General features: G+C 38.5%; 1 protein-coding gene across 1 annotated transcript in view; it reads right to left on the reverse strand.

Annotated features, from left to right (window-relative positions):
* PGM5 (phosphoglucomutase 5) overlaps positions 1 to 14,435 on the reverse strand; it is a 172,221-nt gene that overhangs the window by 129,638 nt on the left and 28,148 nt on the right. Inside the window, exons 2-3 of the mRNA XM_066368036.1 lie at positions 10,431 to 10,593; positions 3,291 to 3,437 (exon numbers count right to left, since the gene is read on the reverse strand). Of these exons, the coding sequence (XP_066224133.1) occupies positions 3,291 to 3,437; positions 10,431 to 10,593 (310 nt within the window). The remainder of the gene's footprint in view (positions 1 to 3,290; positions 3,438 to 10,430; positions 10,594 to 14,435) is intronic.

Genomic DNA, 14,435 nt, shown 5'->3' on the forward strand with positions numbered 1-14,435 from the left:
AATCCAAAACAAGTCTTTTCCATTTATTTAACAAATAAATAAAACCAAGGATACACTATATTTTTCAAATTTGGCAATAATTACATAATAATATTCAGAAAGCACTTCTCCTAGACAAGTTCCTATTTGACTTTTACACACTAAAATTTTTCCATGGGCAAAGCTTTTTTTGTTTTGTTTTGTTTTGTTTTAGCAAGAGAGAGACAGAGACAGAAGGAGTGACAGATAGGAACAGACAGGAAGGGAGAGAGATGAGAAGCATCAACTCTTTGTTGCAGCACCTCAGTTGTTCATTGATTGCTTTCTCATACATGCCCTGACTGGCAGGCCTCAGATGAGCCAGTGATCTCTTGATCAAGACAGCAACCTTGGGCAAAGCTTTTTAAATTCATAATTAAATTTTGAAACTTAGATGCATTGTTTTTTACAACTTTGGAATCCTGAAATATACTTAGACATGCACTAAAAATATTATCAGTTCACCTTTAATAATTTTAGTAAATCCAGGTACAATATTTAATAAATAAGATTTTAATATGAAACTATCTCATCATTTGGTTAAATATACATCTAAATATATTTTTCCTTACACTTAAATCAATGTAGTATGTGTGTTCTTTAAAATATAATGTAATTACTTTTTAAGAAACACAGATTGTTTTTAAACATATTTTGACATGAAGAGGATATTAATCTTTAAAATAAATCAATTAAAAATTAATCTATATGAACTCTACACCTAAAAATGTTATGTGTATTTTACCACCACAAAACATTAGTCTATAAAATAAAAGGTCAGGTCTTGAATATCTTAAAGTTTTACTTATTCTACAATATAGGATACTGTTTTTGGCCATTTCATTCTGGTACTTTAATTCTTGAACCACTTGCCTAAATACATTTGGTATTTATAATAGATAGTGCATAGTACCAAACAGAAATGTAAAAACAAGGAAGAAAATTAAAAAATTTGAAAGTTAACTTCACAAAGTTTATGCACTTGACCCTTTAAGGTGAAATGCCAAAGATTTGTTTCCAATTAACTCAAGCCCTGCTCAGCATTTAAAACAGCAAGAACAGAGCACATAAATTATCCCAAACAATTATCTGCAAATTCTTTTTGGGAGCCAGAGAATCTCACCGCCCACCTCCTGGTACCTGTAGTATTTTTTAAAACTTATCAAACTAGCAACATGGCTACAGCAATGGGTCTGAATCTGAGCTCACCAAAGATCTGGGTCTCTTGGACAACCAAATAAAACTGTGCAGGTACCATAAATAACTAACTAAATAAACTTCTTGATGGTAATGCCTGATTTTTTTTAGTCATCTTATTGTCCGGTCTTTCCAAACATATGTAATCAAGCACATTTAAAACATTTTGTCTAGGCCCTGGCCAGTTGACTCAGTGGTAGAGTGTCGGCCTGGCGTGCAGGAGTCCTGGGTTCAATTCCGGCCAGGGCACACAGGAGAAGCACCCATCTGCTTCTCCACCCCTCCCCCTCTCCTTCCTCTCTGTCTATCTCTTCCTCTCCAGCAGCCAAGGCTCCATTGGAGCAAAGTTGGCCCAGGTGCTGAGGATGGCTCTGCGGCCTCTGTCTCAGGCACTAGAATGGCTCTGGTTGCAACAGAGCAACGTCCCAGATGGTCAGAGCATCACCCCCTGGTTGCATGCTGGGTGGATCCTGGTTGGGCGTATGAGGGAGTCTGTTTGACTGCCTCCCGGTTTCCAACTTCAGAAAAATACAAAAAAAAAAAAAAAATTTGTCTAATATAATAGACCCCTTGCTCTTAGCTATCAAATCAGTGTGTATGTGTGTGTGTGTGTGTGTGTGTGTGTGTGTGCCCTTGTTCCCAGCTAGTTTAATAAAAGCAGATTTCCATTGCTTCTAGTAAGTATCACATGGCTTTGAATTAATTTCTGCTAAGTAAGCAATTGACCCAAAATCTTTCAAGAAAAATGTAATAGATTTCGTGCAATACTGTGACCCCTGAACAGTGCATTTCAAGCTCTTCTCTGTCCTTACAATACCATGTTGGCATGAGCCAGGTATTTCATCTTTTTAGCTAAGTAAAATTACTTGTAAAACATGGTACTATCTTAACACACTCTATATTTAAGCTTATAAGGGCACCAAAGAAGTAAAAAAAAAAATTTAAGTTAGCTTTATTGCTACTTGTGTGCCTTCTATAAAAAACAACAGTATAAAATAGGAGGGGGGGCCCTGGCCGGTTGGCTCAGCAGTAGAGCGTCGGCCTGGCGTGCCGGGGACCCGGGTTCAATTCCCGGCCAGGGCACATAGGAGAAGCGCCCATTTGCTTCTCCACCCCGCTCCCCTCCTTCCTCTCTGTCTCTCTCTTCCCCTCCCGCAGCCAAGGCTCCATTGGAGCAAAGATGGCCCGGGCGCTGGGGATGGCTCCTTGGCCTCTGCCCCAGGCGCTAGAGTGGCTCTGGTCGCGGCAGAGCATCGCCCCCTGGTGGGCAGAGCGTCGCCCCCGATGGGCGTGCTGGGTGGATCCCGGTCGGGCGCATGCGGGAATCTGTCTGACTGTCTCTCCCAGTTTCCAGCTTCAGAAAAATTTAAAAAAATAAAAAAAAATAAAAAAAAATAGGAGGGGGGGTGACATGGACATAAATGGCATTAATGCTGTACGGTTCAACATTAATCTATAAAATAAAAAGCTGTAATCTGAGTATGTTAGAGGTTTTATTCACTCTACAATGTAGGATAATATTTTTGACAATTCCATTCTGATTCTCTAATTTTTGAACCACTTGCCTAAATCCATTGTGTACTTACTGAATCCCTTTATAAAATTTTCTAACACAATGCTTGGTAGAAAGCAGGTAATCAGTAATTGTGTAATGACTCAAGATGAACTGCTTGAAAAAGAAGCACCTACCTTCTGTGGGAAATATTAACCCCACTACCACGCTGGGCCTCCTCTTAGTTATCTAGGTATTTGGGCATCGTTACCTTAAATGCTTAGCAAAGGAAAGATGTTTCGGCAATTCACATCCTATTCTTGGAACACTGTAAAAGAGTCAGCTGTGAAAGCTTGCCTGTGTGGAAAGTGATAGAGAGTTTGGAAAGTGGTTTTTGAAAGTCGCCGGTTCTGATTATCTTGGCTGTTCTCAATTCTCTCTGCACCACATTCAGATTATATCTGTTTCTCAGGGGTCACCCCACAAGTTGATAATTCAGTCGCTTTGACATGTGCACTGCCCTGCAGTAACCAGTCACCCATCCATGGAGCTATTTTGACTTCTTCAAAATACAATTTATTACCTCTAAATGGTTTGAATTTGTTCTCCAGGTCAAATTCTTGTCTTCCTAGTCGAGACAGGTCAATTCGAAGATCAGGACATATAGCATATTCCTCAATTGTTTTGCTGATCTGATAGATTTTGTCTGAGACAACATCTGGGGCAGGACCTAAAAGTTGAAAATAACGCATCACCAAAAATAAATGTATTTAAAATTTCCATCAGAGAAATGTTACCTTCTCCTTTATCCAGCAGGAGAAAGATTCATTAAACAATAGAAAACAGTTCGTAGTTCAATTTGTCTCAATATTTCTTATGCTGTACACATCACTATGGAGGAAATTTAGTAAGCCTCACCTGTTTTATGGAGGCTCATAACCTACATGTTTGTTTGTTTGAATCCACTTCTAAGCAATGATATGTCTTCCCTAAAAATAGTTTCACACCTGCCAGGGAGGCCCGGTTATGTAATCAGCTTTATTCAGGATATGAGACACAAACAGGATATGCATTTGACAGAAGTGAGGGATTCCAGATCTAAACTGCAGTTTCCCAAGTGCACCTCGAGGGAGAAAATATATCATTTCTACTCCCAGATCTGCTGCCTTGTCGATGTGTGATTTAACCAAGGTAAATTATTTTTCCCAACTCACACTCTCTAGTGACTCCAAAGTTTTTAAATGAGGTTTAACTAAAAATAACCAATACATTTTCTCACAAGGTCTAGTTGACAAATAAGTTGTAATACACTTTAAATTAATTAAACATAAAAACAATAGTTGTTCTCCATTAGTTTTTCTTGTTTTTTTAACTTCTATATCTTAATGCAAGGCACTTTACTTTTTTGACAATGAGTTTGGGACCCAAATAAATAAGCATATTGAAAGATCTAAAATATAAATAAGAGAGGATAGGTAGATAGAAATAAAGATGGATAGATGGATGGATAGATAGATAGCTTTGTGTATTAATTTTACTCACCAACTATATTTAAATTTTCTACTTAAGTTATTTCTTGATTTCTTTTATATCTCAATATCTCAATCCTTAGAGCTGTATCATCCAATACAATAGCCACTAGCCACATGTGACTACTGAGCACTTGAAATGTCACTAATCAAATTGAGATGTGCTATAATTATAAAGTACACACCAAATTTTGCAGTTAGTAGAAACATATAATATACTGTCTTAATGATTTTATAGTAACATGTTGAAATAATAATATTTTCAATATATTAGTTTAAATAAAATATATTGATCATTTCATCTGGGTTTTCTTTTTTTACTTTGTTTATGTGGCTACTAGAAAATTTTAAATTACATATAAACTCACAACCTATTTCTATTGACAGTACAGCTTTAGGGCATAACACTGTTACTGCCTCCCAGTAATTGCTCATTGAATATATAAAAAGGAATAGTGCCCAAACTCATTAAATTGCATACATTAAATATGTGCAAGTTGTTTGTATATCAAATACACCTCAATAAAGCTGGGCAAAGGGAAGAATAGCAATAGCACCATTCCAGTAGGTGGGAAAGAAAAGAGCCTAGTACATTGTAGTGACATTTTTTGTGTGTGTGATATAGAAAAAGTAAACACCACAAAGGAAGAAACATACTTAGCACTTCTTAACTTCACCATTTTACAAAACATAAAAAGTAAATAGTCTTACTTAGTTTTTGCATTTTTTATGCAAAACTAATGCTTGTCAAATTAAAGAATGCATAAATATCCTCGTCTTCTGGACAACACACCATGTTCTAGTGCTGTCCCCATAAGTTTTTAAAAGTCTCATGGTTTTGTTTGTTTGTTTTTTGAGAGAGAAAGGGAGGAAGGGAGAGAGATAGAGATGAGAAGCATCAACTCATAATTGCATCACTTCATTTGTTCACTGATTTTTCCTCATACGTCCTCACTGGAGGGGGGGGGGGGCAAACCAAGCCAGTTACCCCTTGCTCAAGCCAGTGACCATGGGCTCAAGTCACCAACTTTGGGATTCAAGCCAGTGACCTTTGGGTTCAAGCTAGCAACCTTGGGAACATACTGATGATCTGTGTTCATGCTCGTGACCCTGCACTCAAGCTGGTCAGCCTACACTCAAGCCATATGAGCCTGCACTCAAGCCAATGACCTCTGAGTTTTGAACCTGTGACCTCAGTGTCCCAAGTCGATGTTCTATCCACTGTGCCACCACCAGCCAGACTAAAAGTCTGAGTTTTAATGCCAAAGCACACTGATTTCCAAAAGTAAAAAAAAGTTCTAGCACACTAGATAATTTTCTATGATAGTTTTTTATCAACCAGCCATATTGATAACCTCAGAACTCATCAACCACCTCTGTGTTCCTTGACAACTTCTTCATTCCTTGACACCTTCTACTCCAATGATTGTCATCTTCATTTTAGTCAATGCCTGGTACAGTCATACCTTAAGTACCTTAAGTATTATTGTCTCTTGAAATCCTTCTTTCAAAATGTCAAACCTGAGTGTCCTCAGCCCACAAATTTCTTATTTTCCATCTACCCTACTTTCTACCTCTGTGGAACCTGCTCCTCATCACTTAATCCTAGACCATCAGTCCATTCTAGTTTCACTGGTTTCTTATTCCCAGGCAGGACCCTATGGTCCATCATTTCAACTATGCCTTTATTAGCATAATGACACAAGCCAACATTTATTGGAATTTATATACACCACATCTCACTGACAAAAAGCAGATGAAATTTATTATTATTCCAAGTTTCCAAAAGAGAAAACTAAAATTGGAAGAAGTGACCTTAACCAAAGTCACATCACTGGTAATTGACGGAGGCTGGATTTAAATCCTACTAGTCTGATATTAGCTCGGACACTATTAACAACTACCAGCCCTCTTGGTGCTCTGCTGTGCCCACGCAGCCATTCCCCAAATACTGGACATCACCATCGTCTGCTCCCATTGCTGCCGTTCCCATGCCTTGCCAAAGGCAGTCATGAAAATAGACTGCCATCTCCTAAGAATGAAGGTTTAACTTCACCCTGGTCCTCACTTCTCAGGAATCCTCAACAAATTTCCCAAAGTACCTTTCACAAAACATCTCTATTTATCTTGAGTTATTTCTCAATCCATGTCTTATGATTTTAGCAAACCACCTTTCCTTTCCTCTTCCCCCTCCCCTTCTCCTCCTCCTCCTCCTCCTCTTCCTCCTCCTCCTCCTCTTCCTCCTCCTCCTCCTCCTCCTCCTCCTCCTCCTTCTCCTCCTCCTCCTCCTTATTCTTCTTCTTCTTTTTGAACAGATGTAGGCAGTGGTGGGAATTATAATTTAACAACCGGTTTTCTGCCCTAATGAGTATTTTAAGTATAAAAATATGATATTCCAAAAGGTAGTTTATTATTTTATGCATTTAATACTTAAATAAGAAAAATAAAAGAGGAACAAAAAACTAGATTATGTTATAAGGAAGAGTTTTAAGATATTAATTTAAAAATATTAAATAATACCTGACAAAAAACCTGTCACCCCCTGGTTGTTTGATACGTTATATGTTTGTTTACTGAAGTAACAAACATGAGGGAATTAAAATATAGTATTTCATCAAAGGTATAATGAGTTTCATGAAATGAATAAATAAACATAGCAATCATAGTTCCATCAAACTTTTTCACCTATGGACGGAATGAACATTACTACTGGAGCTTCGAATACACTACTGTGCAGATGAATATTTTTAAAAAGTAAAGAATGTAAATTTGTGATTTCCACATTGGGCAGCTGTCCAGGTGCCCACCTTAGAGAGAACCCTGATTACAAGTGCCATCCTAATAACTGCTTCGCCGAACTCAACAGAAAATTAGGTATTGGTTTTTCCAAACTGGTGCGAACTGGCTGAATCCCACCACTGGATATAGGCAACTATTCCAAAACTTCCATCCTGCGCCCCTCAAAGCTGCTTCTTTCCCCATCTCTACCTTTTTACTCTGAGGTTCAGTCTCCTTCTAGGTATATATACTGCTCACAAAAATTAGGGGATATTTCAAAATGAATAGGAAGCGATAAAAAAAAAGCACTTGATTTTTTTTTATTAAACAAGAACATCAGAAAAGCAAATGACAAGTCAAAGAAAGTTGTTCAATTATGCAAATGAGATGCAAAACCAACTTTTATTTCATTGGTGAAAATGCACTATACAAAAGGCTGAAAGTACTGGAGTATCTGTACTTCCTAAGTTTTGTGTTTCAAATGAGCTCCACAGCTTATTCTGTGACACTAGTCAAGTTTTGTTTTGTTTTTCTTAACCATTTTATTTCTCAGTGACTTCATCAGGTTGTTATGAGGATTAAATGAGATAATGTATGTAAAGTTCTGAGTTTAGAGCCTGGCACATTATAAGTATTCAAAACAATCAGTATTTTTATTATTGATTCCATTTGTTCTATAGCATCTTCCCCTCTACTTAAAAACATGCTCAGAATGGTCCTATTCTCTAAATATATTTTAAAAGCAACATAGCTCCAGATGTGTCCCATTTCCCTGGCTATGCCTACTAATTCTAAATATTTCGCCTTTTAACTTATTCCATACCATGTATCTGTATGACACACAATGGAAGAGATGAATGCCTGCAACTTCAGATGAAGGACATTATGGAAAAACTTACTCTGAGTAGGAAGAAACCAACTGAATACCCCTATGCTATCAGGAATGTTCGTTTCACTTAATGATGCCAATTCATGCAAACATGAAGAATTAAATTTAAGAGGAAGGACTTTCAACATAGGTAAAAGGCTAAACAGTCAGTTCAACCCCCTTCCCCTATTCAAGCTTTGCCTAAATTGTTCTCCTCAACTCCTATAATTTAGACTACATACAACATGAGTACTTAAATAGTATCTTCTCCCTTTATGCCTCACAAAATATCATAGAGATGACTGAGATGCTCTTATATGATGTGAAGTCAGATACTAATTCCAAATGCTTACTTGAAATCTATTGCTTAGTTTGGAAATTTATGTACTACATTTCTCTACAAATTGCCATTTTCTGAGCCCATTCAATGTCCTGTGTTATCAGTGTATGAAGTATCTCACAATTCATGGTTTTTTCTAAAATATTCAATACCTGCTGCAAGACTAGCTTCTGGGTCCTAGGTGTGCTTTTTAGAGAAGTAGAGTTCCTCTAACCCACCATCAAAGACAACACACTTCATAAGGTTTCTTTGTTATTGTCGTTGTTTTTTAATGCTTGATATCAATACAGTTTCTGGTTTAGATAATGTCCAAAATGTCTGCAAGGAGGGTGAGATCATGTATGTTCCCTTCAGGATGTGCTAGTTTGCTGGGGCCAGGAATAATTCATAATGATAACTGGCATTTGTTAAAATTCAGCTACTCAGTGTTCTAGATTAAGAGATTGAAGAGACTTAACAACCAAATGCAATGCATGGTGCTGCAATAAATTCTGCCTTGAACAAAACAGTTGTAACTAACATTTTGGAGATAATTGGAAAATTTTGACTATAGATTAAGTTTTAGATGATATTAAAGAATCAGTGTTATTTTGGTTGGTTATGATAATGTTCTCATATAAGGAGATATCTTTCTTTTTAAGAGATGCATTCAGAAATATTTAGATGTGAAATGTCTTCATGCTGTAATTTACATTAAAATTCATCAGGAAAAAAAAAAGATAAGCAAAATGAAAAAAAAAAAGGAATGGATACATGGTATTCATCTATTATTCTCCCTGCTTTATATATGTTCAAACTTTTTTTAGTTCACCTCTATACACATATGCCACCCAACTAGGATCTCAAAACTATAAATTTCTGTAAATATAAGAAAAAGTAAAATAAGTCTAAGCATTTTAGTGCGAGAAAGTCAACACTATAGAAAAGAAAGAGACTAAGGCCAATGAGAAAGTCATTTGTCTGCCCTGAGCAACCATGTGACTTTGAGAAAATAACAGCCTCTCGGGGCTTTGATTTGTTCATCTGTACAATGACAACAATGGTCTAAATGACTTTGAGGGTATGTTCCAACTTTAAAATCCAGAGGCCTTCCATATTAGATAAGCATCACCCATTCAACTGTTTCACCGTACTGAGGAGTTCAGGGAACCAGGAAACCCAAAGGGTTCAAGATCCTATTAGGCCACTTCCTTGTGCTGTCACCTTGGGCACTGTGATAGTTAATTTTATGTGTCAAGTTGAGTGAGTAACAGAGAGCCTAGGTGTTTGGTCAAACATTATTCTGGGTGTGTTTGTGAGGGTGTTTCTTGATACAATTAACATATGGATCCACAGACAAGTAAAGCAGATATCCCTCCCCAATGTGGGCGAACTTCATCCAATCCACTGAAGGCCTAGTCAGAACAAAGAGACTAAGTGTGTGGAAAACAGCTGGTTAGACTGGCTCACTAGTTTCCCGACTGCAAGCACTTTCCAGGATTAGTGTGTGAGCACGTGGCAGAAAAGCACATGTGTGTCTCTATGAAAAGTTATAGGTGCTTTCCCTCCATGGCGATTCTCCCAGATCGCTCTCCTGCCACCGCGAGGTGGGGTTCTCTGGTTCCCTCAGCTGCCACCATGAGGGGTGGTTTTCCTAATCCCTTGCCCTTCATTGCAAAAAGCAGTTTTCCTTTGCTTATTTGCTTGCTCCCCTCTGTGAGCCTCCAATAAACAGATATGGCCCAGTGCTTTCCAGCTCCACAGTTCCTCTACCGTCTGCCCAAATTAAACACGAACCTGCCTGCCCTTGACCACCAACCAGCATTACACTAAGTAAGGGAGAATTCACTCTCTTTACCTGACTGTCTTCTAGCTGATATTTGGGTCCTCTCTTGCTTTTGGACCCAGAATTAGACCATAACTCACACTACCGGGATTCTGGACTCAGATCAGAATCATTCCATTAGTTCTCTTGAGTCTCCAGTTTGCTGACCTCAGACCTTAAGACCTATCAGCCTCCATAACCATGTGAGCCAGTTCCTTAAAATAAATCCTATTGGTTCCATTTCTCTGGGAAATCCTGACTAATACAGGCAGGCACCTCACTAGATATTTCTAAGCTATTTCCTCTCCGCCTTATTTATCTACCCATCAGGGGATCATTGTCAGACTGTGACAACATAAGAAGAAAGAAACCATGATGATTAACGCATATTCTGAATCACATACCTCCATTGGCAACATTAAACTTTACTCCAAACTCTCCCCCTGGTCCTCCAGGGCAGTGGCTGGCTGTTAGGATGATTCCACCAGCTGCCTTGATCTTTCTGATAATGCAGGAAACAGCAGGTGTCGACAAGATGCCATTCTGTCCAATAATCAGTCGTCCAATCTAGACCAGCCAGGAAAAAAGAAATCAATCCTGTTATGTAGACTGAAGTACATTTCAACAGGAAAGTGCCCTGGGCTCTGTTAACTCACAATAAATCACTTGGCAAAAGGAATTGAATGAGTGGAGGCGAGGGGAGAGGGAGGCAGAACTTGGGCATTGTCTCTTCTGCCCAATGTCTCCAAGGCTATTTGGGAAACCCACGTCTAGCAGTTAATTATTAATCTGTAAATTGGAACTGCCTCATTGATTTTCAGTAGTTTGAAACATCTGCTTTTGATAACCAAGGGTTAGCTTGAACCACACAATTTCTTAGTTTGGTACTGGCTCCTACACTGCACATCGACATGCTAGAAATTACAAGATAAAAGAAATGTAGCAATTCTACTCTTCACTCCTTCCTCTGCCTCAGCACAGGCTCACATAGAAGGGGTCCTGATTTATACAGCCTCATTTTCAGTGGGCATATTTTTATTGTACTTGGAACAACCACTCTCCTGAGGGCAGGAATTCTGTCTGCCACTAAATGACAGTATGTGCTGGGGACATTGGAGCAACTACCCAGTCATGCTAGGCAGAGATCTGTCGGCCATCAATTGGTGTGACCAGACTCTTTCTATAGCTAAAAAGCAATACAGCCTTATAGAGCATTACTTGGTATGCTTTGTTTTAAAATAGGACCCATTGTCATCTGATCCAGTGGTTATCAAATGTTGCTGCAAATTAGAATCAATGATGAAGCTTAGAAAATTCACCATCCTCAGACTGCATCCCAAACTAATTATACTGGAATTTCTGGGGTGGGTGAGATTCAGGCATTTGTAGTTTTTAAGGCTCTACAGGGCATTTCTATATTCAGCCAAGCTCAGTAATCAAACCCTCTCATCACTCAAAGGCTCAGCAGCATAAGCATCGCCTATGAGCTTGGTAGAAAAGCAGAACTTCCATCCCAATAAATCCAATTATAAAATTAATAAAGGGTTAATATCTGGGAAGACATGATCTTAAGCATGTTTGTGCCAAACAACAGAGCATCTATATATGTAAATAAAAACTGACAGGACTGCAAGGAAAAACAAACAAATCTACCATTATAAAGAGATTTCAACATTCATCAATAATTGACTACCCAGCAAGCGGAAAATTATTGACAACACCATCAGTCAACTGAATATAATTGACCTGTGTAGACTACTGTGTCCAACAACAGAGAAATACACATTCTTCTACAGCTCACGTGGACCATTTACTAAGGTACACCATATCTGATTTTTACCTAAGTTTTTCTAATAAATTTTACTTTTTTATTTATACCTCCCTACAAGTTTTTAATTTTTTTAATAATGAGAATATATTATTTTTATCATTGGGGAAAAGGTTATGTTCATTTCTCCAATTACCTAAAAGGGACCTATTCAGAAAAAGAAAAACAAAAACCTGTCGCTGTTGTGCTGAATGAAGCAGTGGAATGGAGTTATCTCCACTTAGAATTCTAGACCGGTCCATTCCTGCCTTACACTTTCAAATTATATCTTCAGAAACATTTCAATTGTATTATTGTTCCATTATTTGCTGTTTCTTTCTGTAAAAGGATTATACCCTCATGCCTTCTAACATCAGACTTGTCTGGGTGACTTGCTTAAACTAATGAAATGTAAAGAGAAGTTTGGTGTGCCACTCCTGAGCCAAAAGTTTTAAGAACCAATGAGTGATTCTACCATATCTTTTTTCATTGTAGGGAATGCTCCTTCAGCCTGGATCCTAAAACGAAGACATGCAAAACTCACTTGTAATTACCATGAAGTGAAAATGTTATGTAAAAAATATATAAAATCTGTGACTGTGAGTCACTGCTGTTGGGGTGGGGGGGGTGGTAATGGTTACTCTAGGATTGCCAGATACATTCACAATTGTAAAATCATTTGTTATACATTATACATTCAAGGTTCTCTTCTGCTTAATCAAGAAAATAAAATTCATTATGCAAAAAAAAAAATAAGAAAGAAATGAAGAATCTCAAGCCCCACCCAAGACTTATTTAATAACAATCAGTATCTTAAGATCCCCTTCTTTCAGAGAATTCATTTGTCCATTAAAGTTTGAGAAGTACTGATGTTGCCCACATGCCATGGCAAGCTCTAGCATACAGCTCAACAGCACAGGTACCCTGGCACCAACAATAGCATTGCTAGAGGTAGGTCACTGACCAAATATGACAAAGAGGGAAGATACAGAGAAAATATGCTGTAGAAAACAAACACAAGAGCTCCAAAAACAAAGCAGTTTTAGGATAATGGAAAGACCACACACCACAACGACCTCAGAGTATATTTTCCAGTCAATGAGGTAGATTATAAACAAATAAGTATAATAATAATAGTAATACCTAGTTGGATACACATTAGGAAGTCAGCAGGGTTCTATGACAGAAAAATGGGGTGTGAGCTTTAAGAATAACAATAACAACAATAGTCTTAACAGCTAAGGGAGCTTGAATTTTATTTTAAATACAATTGGAATCCATCAAAGGGTACCCAGCAGTGGAAATGACCTAATACGATTTACATTTTAAATGACCACAGACTGCACCTGTCCAGATGATCTTGTTCAAAAGCAAATCATATCTTGTCAGCAAAACATTCCCATGACTTTCCTTGTCCCCTACTAACCTAAAATACAGCCAAAGTCTTCATCATAGACTGCAATGCCCTGCATGCTCTGACCCCTCGTTGCCTGTCCTTTCTCACCCTCTCTCTGCTTCAACCACACCGGCTGGTTTGCTGTTTCTCAAACACCTCATGCCTGATCAGAGCCTTTGCATTTGTTTGTTCTTTTGCTTAGAGTACTTTTACCAAGTGTTCATATGCCTTCCCCCTCATGTCCTTTGTATCTTTTTTTTTTTTTTTTTTTTGTATTTTTCTGAAGCTGGAAACGGGGAGAGACAGTCAGACAGACTCCCGCATGCGCCCGACCGGGATCCACCCGGCACGCCCACCAGGGGCGACACTCTGCCCACCAGGGGGCGATGCTCTGCCTCTCCAGGGCGTCGCTCTGCCGCGACCAGAGCCACTCTAGCGCCTGGGGCAGAGGCCAAGGAGCCATCCCCAGTGCCTGGGCCATCTTTGCTCCAATGGAGCCTTGGCTGCGGGAGGGGAAGAGAGAGACAGAGAGGAAGGAGGGGGGGTGGAGTAGCAAATGGGCGCTTCTCCTATGTGCCCTGGCCGGGAATCGAACCCGTGTCCCCCGCAAGCCAGGCCGACGCTCTACTGCTGAGCCAACCGGCCAGGGCCCTTTGTATCTTTTTTGATGTCAGCTAATCAGAGATACCTCTGTTGACAGCCCCATAAAATACAGCACTCATTAGTCCTTAATTTCCCTATTGTTCTTTGTTCCCTTTACCCTACTTTAATCTTCTATATGACACGTGACCATCTAATATTTTCCATATTCTTTATTTTCCTGCTATAAATAAGCTCTAAGGACTTTATTTATTCACTGCTATATTTTGAGATTCTATAACAAACCTAGCATGTAAGTACACAATAAACATATGTTGAATTAATTAGAAAGTGAATGAATGATAAATGAATAGCTGCTATGTGAAAAATGCATTAGACAGTGACAAGAGCAGGAGAAAGATCAGATAGAAGGCTATTTAGTAGAGCTAAGTGTAAATAATGTCTTGGATGAGGTGAGAGGCAATACAAATAAAAAGAAGTGATTATATTTGAGATACATCTTTGCAAGAAGAATAAACAGAACATATATATGAAATAAAATATGACAGAGAGGAGCTATGGTAGCCAGCCTCCAAGATGGCTCCCAATGATCCTTGCTTCTGGCAC

This window comes from Saccopteryx leptura, chromosome 2, assembly GCF_036850995.1.
Source record: "Saccopteryx leptura isolate mSacLep1 chromosome 2, mSacLep1_pri_phased_curated, whole genome shotgun sequence".
In the NCBI taxonomy this organism is placed as follows: domain Eukaryota; kingdom Metazoa; phylum Chordata; class Mammalia; order Chiroptera; family Emballonuridae; genus Saccopteryx; species Saccopteryx leptura.